General features: G+C 42.9%; 1 protein-coding gene across 1 annotated transcript in view; it reads right to left on the minus strand.

Annotated features, from left to right (window-relative positions):
* The window catches only part of ZNF292 (zinc finger protein 292), a 51,505-nt gene extending 46,319 nt beyond the window's left edge, over positions 1 to 5,186 (minus strand). Inside the window, exon 1 of the mRNA XM_005518183.3 lies at positions 4,986 to 5,186. Coding sequence (XP_005518240.2) covers positions 4,986 to 5,147 — 162 coding nt within the window. The 5' untranslated portion in view covers positions 5,148 to 5,186. The remainder of the gene's footprint in view (positions 1 to 4,985) is intronic.
* Positions 5,187 to 8,944: the final 3,758 nt, after the last annotated feature.

The raw sequence follows: 8,944 nt of genomic DNA on the forward strand, positions 1-8,944 counted from the left end.
AGCCTACTGAAACACTTCCTTCTCATTAGATTAAGACAGACTCTGAGTTTGGATAAATCCAGAACATATAAATAAAAGATTTAAGAAAAGCTTTATTTCAAATTTTATGCATAGAACTGAAGATTATTTCTGTCACTTTGGGTCTGAAGAGGAAGTTGAGAACAGAGAGACTAAAAGTGAGGAAGACAATGACAGTTGAAGACAGTGACAGCACCAGAAAGTTGTGAAGTCTGTGAGGTATTAAAACTGAATGCCAATTATATAGTAAGATTATTAGGAGAATTTGTAAGAGAAAACATTAGACTCCAGTAGAAACAAATAATTAGCAAAAATCTGTACTATACAGTGATAAAAATAATAATAATAATAATAATAATGTTTTTTATGTAGAGACACACAGGTCTGCTTTTAGGAGGGACACCTTAGATTACATATCCCTGAATATTACCAACATCTACTCTAGCATGACAAGACATCCCAAAAAAATAGGGTAGGACCTTAACATCATAATACTTCACTAGAACCTCAACACATAGTAAAAACCAGCTTAAAACAGTAGGAACTAACTGCACAGCCAGAACAGTTAAAAATATTTTTCCTTTAAAAGAAGTTTTGGGGTGTCTTCTAAAAATTTGCATTACCACCAGAGACCCCCAACTTTTTCAACCATCATTACATCTTTTCTGCTACTATTGTTAAGAAGATTGTAGGTTACTTCTGGATAAAATAGAAAGATATTAATACATCTACTAAAAACTAAGCACGCTTTTAACACATGATCTTTCTCATAACGGGCAGACATGACAAGACAACCAAGAAATGAACTGAAAGTGCAGACAAAGTTATTGAGGAAAGGTCTTACAACCATCCAAATAGTATCTTATGCCTATAATATAGGAAAGACACTTTTTGCTGACAACTTGTACATCAGTAGAACAAACCTAACCACCTTATAGTTTTGGAGAATTTGTACCACAAAGTACAGCAGGACTGAAAAAAACCTCAATCCTTAGAAGCAGATTCAGGAAAGAGATGAAGTGTCAAAATAACAAAGAAGGGAAGACTCAAAACACATCAACGACAGAAACACAGTCAGAAGAGGCAGAAGCACCACAAAGATTTCACAACCTAATGACGACAGAAAATTTATTACCAGCCTACAATCTATTTTTTATTTATCAAAATTAAAAAAAAAATAAAAAAGGTAATGACAATTGGAAGGGAACACAGCAGATAGTGAGGAACTCTGATATACCCACCAGCAGTACACTCACCTAGCTCTTAAGCACAGGAAACCCAAACATACATTTTGGTCTTCTCCAGCTGAATATAAACAACTGGTCACCTTTAAGAGCCAAGTCTGAAAATAATCTAATCAGCCACCACATGGTGACAAGAACAGCAATCTTCTTTGGGCCATTCTGAATTCTTGCAAAATTTACATTTGCAATTTTCAGTCACTACAGATGAAGATACTTGTTTTGTCTGCCACAGTCTGCACTCATACAGTTTGTGAAAATATAACCATTTTGTCAAGGATTTGCTCATTATCAAATTGCAACAGAAGAGCACAAATCACAATTAAAAAATCATTTTACATATACTGATATGGATGTGAATTCCACCCTATAACAATAAAAATAATGCTCTCTACTGCATGCTGACAATGGAGAACAGAACCACAATCACACAGATCTGGTACAAGATTAAGATCCAGCCTATAATCCCCTTAAAATTTAAGAATAATTGCACTATTTCACAGAGCAATCAGCAGCAGCACACGAACATATTTACAGCTAATGAAATGCTGGATATAAAATACATCAACGTAAACTTTACTCTTACAAGAGAAGAAAACAGTTCTATAACATTTTCTGTCAAGGTAAAAGGTTCTTGTTTTTCTGTGTTTTTAACAATTGTCCTACAGTGTTGGGTTATAAACAATAAAATATTTCAAACTGAGGTATTTCAAAACCAGATAAAGGACTTGGCTGTACAACTCCCACTTCATTTAATAAGCACAGAATACTTAAATCCTTTATTTGCCTTTGAACCTAAGGATCTTTCCATGCTTTACTGCACATTCTTTAGCTTCCATCAGTTTGAAAATAAGCTTATTTCTTGAACACTGCTACCCACTTCATTAAAAAAAATAAAAGTTAATTTATGGCAACAAGCTAGGTGGTTGCTGAGCTCCAGAGTGAGTACCTGGCAAAACAAAACAAGGACACCAGACAGTCCAAGATCTGTGCAGTTATTACATGCCTAGAAACTAAGCATGAAGAAAAAAAAGAAAAAGCAGGTGAAATTATATTGAAATACTAAAATATTTCTTCATTACTGAGTTTCTAGACCTTAGATATAAATAAGTGATATATATTCAATTTATATATATAATAACTCTCAGTTCCATATATTTGACCAAATACTTTTTTCATGCATATATTTTCAAAGGCTTTATTCTAGAAAGCATGGCAGATACCTTTAAACTGTTATTTGAAGAGATTTCTGAGATGGCTTTTGAACTGATGTCTTGAGAAGGCTGACCTAGAACAGCCTACATGTTTTTTCTACAATTTGTGTCATGCAGTGCAAACTAAGTAGCTAAGCCTACTCTCTGAATCATGAATACTATTTTGTATTAGCCCAAAAAAAGATTAAAACTGCAGAAGAGGCTGTGTAAGTATTCTGGCACCACAAGTACAGGTGGACAGATTTTAAAAAGTGCCTGCTGAGCCAGTACAAAAACACTTGCCTAACAACACTTTTTAATATATTAAGCATCTGTTTAGACCTCTGTTCAAAATTTGAAAAGCAAGATCTTTCAACATTGAAAGGCATATCTCAACCCTAAGTGTTACACATCAGCCTTCAGTCTGCATGATATGGCTGTACTATAAATCTTAGTATGGAAGGAACAATTAATTAATTATTTAATTAAAGGAGTAATTAATTTCAAAACAGCATGATTTCTAAGTCAGTTTCTACACAACTGATTTGTGAGATTCAGTGAGACTTGCTTTTAAAAAGTGCATGGCTAAGTAACATAGTAAATTTGGGCATTACAACTGACTTTTATAACAGTCAGTTACAAAAGTAACTAAAGTTACAAAACTTTTGTAACATTTAAGTAATAAGAAGACTATTCACACTTGCTAAATTTTAAATCAATCAAACAACTCTTGAAGCCACTCGCTGAGAACACATAACCACAACTTCAGTGATAAATCTACTTTAGACATCAGTAATCTACTCTGTACATGTCAAGGATGGTGTCTTCATTCCCACCTACCCAACACTACTTCAGTTCAATGAACAGCTCATTCACAAGTCGAGTCGGAGCCAGGAAACGCAGATTTCCACCTCCCAGTGTATAAAGTTAAGAAAGTAGGCACAAAGATAAAACAGACCGAGAACACACTGATCTGAACCAACAAAAACCAATCTTTCTGTGCTTAAACCAATGTTTCTGTGCATCTACATGGACATCTAACCAAGCACAACATGATAAATTTTTACCAGCAAAAAACGAACCTGATATATGAATCCTGTATATACAAAATAAAATAAAATTATGCTTAAAATATTTAGTAGCAAATCTTCTTGGTTAGTAGAAAGTAGAGCCCAGTTTAATCCAGAAACGACAGATGTGAAATTAGCATGCTACAATGGCCACCAAGAATGAACTCTTTAAGAAACCAGACACAAAATCATAAATAAAATACATTTCAAACCAGCCATGTGAATTCACTCTTATCCATTCCACCTCGTAAAAATTTGCCTGACTGTCCATGAATGGGCGATAGTAATGCGTAAACAAACACTATCATTTGTATCAGCCAGACTATTAAACAAAGTAAAGCTACAAAAGCAGTGGTTTCTGCGGTCCAAAATATTTGAGAACTTGTTTTATACACTGGGATGCACCTAATGCTATCCAAGAAATGCTATCCAAGAAAGGATATCTAAGAGAGATCAAGGCCATGTACATAACGTACAAGTCATACACATGACTAAAATGGTCTGCTTTTTTAGCAGTCTGTGGAGCTAGTACCACAAAGTTTGTTTAGGAACAAATACTCAGCAGGATCACTAGCTCAGAAGAAACACCTGCAAACAAACCCTGCCTTAGGACTAGCCCAAGGTCCGGGAAGCGGGCCTTTTCCCATAGGCAGAATAATTACACACAATGGTGCTTCAAACAGTGCCGGCTCGGGAGCCCTCGCCCGAGGTGGGATTGCGCTCCTTTGACAGGGCGAGAAAAGGGGAGCAGCAACACAGACTTGCCACCACCACCGGCGACTCTGTATAGTCCACCACCACCTTCACACCTTCCCAGAATGGCAGTAACTCCACTATCCCTCCAGGGTACGAGATAGGAAAGGCAGCGGGGGGGAAGGAAGGGGACATAGTGCAGGAGCTTCGAGCCGAGGGACCCGGGACAGACTTCCAGCTCGTGCCCGGCCCCTCAGAGGAGCGGCGGAGCCCCCACCTCCCGGACCTCCGCCTCCCTCCCTTTGCCCCCAGGGGAGGAGGGGTGTCGAAGGGACGGGGACGGGGGGGGGGGCCCCGGTCCGCCACCGCCAGGAACAAAGGGCCCTTCGATAAGCCGAGCCGCAGAGCACAACAAAGGGGCCTGGAGACCGCGAGAACCGGGCGGGGGGAGGCGAAGCGGGGGATGGGGATTACGGGCCGGAGCGGCAGCGGGCGCGGGGGCCACTCCGCCTCAGACCACAACGAGCGGCGGCGGCGACGTCCATCGCCCGGCCCGCTCCCGAGCACCGAGTCCCCGCTCCCCTCCTCCCGGGCCGGCCGCCGCACCGGGCCGCCGGTTGCGGGTTCCCCGCGGCGGGGGCGGCGCTGGTCCCGCCCGGCCCCCGCGCTCCGGCCCGGCCAAGCTCATACACACCCCGCGGGGGAGGGGAGGGAGCGGGCGGAGGCAGGGCACGGAGGAAGGGAAGGGAAAGGGGAGGAGGCGGGCTGACCTGGCAGAGCTGCATGCAGGACACGGTGGCCGCCTGCACGGCCGGCTCGCGGCTCTCCCGCAGCCCCGCCCCCAGCCCCAGCAGCCGCTCCCGCAGGCGCCGCAGCTCCAGGAGGTCGCCGCCCGGGCCGCCGCTCTCCCGCTCGGCCTCCTCGTCCGCCATCTTCGCACCCCGCTCCGTCGCGTACGCAGCCCCCCCGCCCCCCTTTCCTCCCTCCCTGCCTCCCTCGGCTCCCCCCGCTCCGCTCCCGGGTCACGTGATTACACAATGCCACGTTCCAGGGACGGGGGGTCACGTGCGGAGGAGATGGAGACGCGCGGGAGCGCGCGGCGCGCGCGCGCGCGCACCGCCCGCCGTCCCCCCGCGGCGCAAAGGGCTGGGGCCGGGGAGGGGGCGGGGCCTCCGCGCCTCACGTGACGCGACGCCACTCGCGCCGGGGCGCGCCCCCGCGCGGCCACGTGACGGGGCCCTCCCCCGCCCGCGCGGCGACGCGTTTTGGCGGCAAAACGGCTGCAAATGGCGGCCTCGGTGGCGGTGAGGTCTGGTCTGGTCTGGTTAGTTTTTGCCGCTGTCCCTCTAGTTCAGAATCACGGAATCAATTGGATTGGGAAAGACCTCTCGGATCATCTCATCCAATCCATGCCTGAACACCATGATGTGAACTAGACCGTGGCACTAATGGTCACATCGAATCTGTTCACCTGAGAGCACCATGCGGCACGAACTGCAGCTGGACAGGCCATAGGTGACACCACTGAGGTTTTGTGGCTTGTTGATTATGTCACCTTACTTCCTCCGCAGGAAGTGTTAGCATCAAGGATGCCACTGAGTTGTCTTCACACCTAGATTGTCCTGCTTTTATAATTGGGAATGGGAAGTGCAGTTTGGCTCTTAAAATGAAGCAGTTGAGATCTGGAGGTTCTGGTGGGCTTTGTTGCCCTTGCATGCTGGACCAAACACCCTCTCACACAATGGTGATGTATTTACATCACCACAAAGCTCCAGTGATGGACGTTGTCGTTCCCTGCATCTATTAAATTAGCTGAGGAGACTTCTTCATCTGTCACAGGTGTTGTAAGTACTGGAGATGGGCCTAAGGCATGGATTATGGTGAGAAGGAAAACATGGATCTGATGGACACTGAATTGGCATGGATTCATGTTTTGCAGTCGTCTAGGTTGCACGGGTTGATGTGTGTTGATGGCTTCACACTCTCCGTGTTGCCAGCCCTCATTGAGGAATTGAGGAGGAAATGTGTTACAGCAGTGAGAGCCCTGCCTTAGCTGAACTGAATCATTTCTCATAGCCAGCCTGTCTTAAACTGTCTTAAGCTGGGCATTTTACATCATCTGAAAAATGAGGAGCACTGGTACTTTACACAAACTTAAACTGGGTGTAACGGTCTTTTGACTGGAAGAGACTACCAGCAGACCCCTAAATATGCCTTTCAGTCTTGTATTGGCACAAATGTAACTCAAAATCCCGTGATTGTGGGATGGATTTTTTTTTTTTTTGTCACAAAAGACAAATGATGCTACCTTCTTGCATACAGTTGAAAGCTTGTGAGAAATTTAGTGGTGATTTGTGTCAATCGAATAGCAGTCACCTATGTATGTGTGTCTGCAAGCAATGCAGACAGAGACCATGGAATTATTACAAAGAAAAGTTTTGAAAAACAGCTAAAATAAAGCATGGAAGTAAAGTTTAACAAAGTAATAAGCTTTTAGCTACCTCCTTGTTCTAACAACAAAATTTTAAGCTTTAAACTACCTTGTAGTTTAAACTATCCTTTATATAAACTATAAATTAGTTTTAAGAAAATTTGTAATCACTTAAAAAGGGGAAGTAGGACTAACATGAGCTAGAAAACTCTACAAAGGCATTTTGAAACATGCTAACTTTGAGCTTTGTAATAACTGAGGAAAGAGCCTATGAAGGTATTTTTAGACAGGTGAGCTTTAGCTTGTGAAATGATTGAAAGAAAGCTTGCAAAATACATGCTCACTAACAAAATGTATGCTTGCTTGAACAAACTGCTAATGGAAAAAGATATTTTAAGAGAAAGATGGGAGACTAAAGAAACATCAGAAGACCATCTCGGACCACCTCCCCAACAGATGTCCAAAAACCACAACTCCTGATTATGAAGAAAAAGCAAGTAGAAAATAACTGAAGATTTGAGAAAGTGCCTAGAATGGTATAAGAGACTAATCTCTGAGTTTGTGTGTTGCTTAGGGTGGAGACCCTCAACATACCCAGTGTGCTGTAATACTTGCTCACCTTTTATTGAGCAAATTAATAAATTTACTGTATTGCTTGATGTATTGGCAAATCTAGCATTTTCATTTATAAGAAGTGGAAGCTTATTGTGAAATGAACACTAAGTCAGAGCTGGGAAGAAAAGAGGTTCCTCCAGGACTACAGAAACATTAGTCTGCAAGTGCAGACATTCATGGTGATGGCACTGAATATGCAACATTTTGGAAACAGGCCTTGGAATCTGGTCCAAAAATGACCACATTTTGGGTCACAGCAATGAACCCAAAGTGGTGTTTCTGATTTTCTATACAAACATCCAAGTAGATATCTTATTTGTGACTTGTAAGCCTGAAACATTTCAAGTTCCTTGACTTTTATTGTACAGGAAATCCATTCTGTTACAAGCAGAAGAGAAAACTTTCAGCTTTTCCATTTAAGGCTTAGTATTGGGAAAATCTGGTTTGCATGTATCCCTCGCTACCAAACTGCCTATAACATCAGTACTAGCCAGTCATGCAAATGCTAGAAACAGTGGCATGAAGACATATTTATTCTTTCTCAATCACTTAATATACCTGCAGGATCTAAAATACCTTCTCCTTTGGATAACTCTGTCCTATACTGTGCTGTTTAGAATTATTTTCACTTAAGGGTGAGCCACAACAGCCCAATTGATAGTCTGTCCTTGCTTTAGCTTGCTGTATTTTTTCTGCCTTGACCAGGGGGTGTTCTGAATAGAGCCCAGGCCAGGAAGGAAGGAGAAAGGGAGTCTGGGTTTCTCGCTCATGCCAAAGGTTAGCGCTCTGAGAGGGCAGAGTAAGTGTTGTTTGTTTTGTTCTCCTCAGGGTCAAGTGGAGACTAGCCTGTCCTTCAGTTGTGCTACGCTGCAGAGCACTTGCGCTTACGCCTCCAGGGGCCTTGTGCAAGGGAGGACTCCTGTCTTTAATCATGACTCACAGGCAGTTAATTGCTAAGCTTATATCTAAGAGACACAGAAAATAATTATTATGTAGAAGGAACGACCACAAACAGTGGTGAAAAACAAAGGAGTCATTTTTTTTCTTGACAACAGTGAGAACATGATGACAGCAACTGAGTCAAGCGTGGCAATGGCCTGAGAAAAAGAGTAAAGCGCAACTACGAGGCTGTGTTATTCATCCTATATTTGACTCCTGACAGAAGCTACACTGTGGTGGATAGAGCTCATGGAAGAGAAGAGCTGGTGCTTGGTGGTGACAGGTGAAAGAGATTGTGCAGAGAAGAGATTCTTTTCAGATATCTGTTTTCTTCATGGACATGTGGGGCAGAATATGTGACAGTGGAAGGATGTGAATAGAAGAGAAAGGAGGCTTACATTGCAGAAGAAACATTGACTCTAATTGTAAATATAGTCAAGTAACCCACTTGCTGTTAAAATGAAGACTACAAAGAAGAGAGAAGCAGATGTGGAAGATGCATGTTTTGGGAAGGACAATTAGAAGCAGGGGTAAAGAAAATTAACCCAACCAAAACAGTCCAAAGAACAAAGGTGGTGAAGATGGTAAGAAAGAACAAAAAAAGGATGGAAGACTGGAAGGGAAGGGACCTGAATTTTACACCAGTTCAAAGACAGAATTTTTTGTTAAGAGGACCTGAAAGGCTTATTACTTGCGTGTGCTAGAAATAAAGATTTAAGATAAGGACTTGTAGCAGTAAGTATT

Source organism: Pseudopodoces humilis, chromosome 3, assembly GCF_049639895.1.
Source record: "Pseudopodoces humilis isolate 2021_Gansu_Grassland_sample_001 chromosome 3, ASM4963989v1, whole genome shotgun sequence".
NCBI classification, from domain to species: domain Eukaryota; kingdom Metazoa; phylum Chordata; class Aves; order Passeriformes; family Paridae; genus Pseudopodoces; species Pseudopodoces humilis.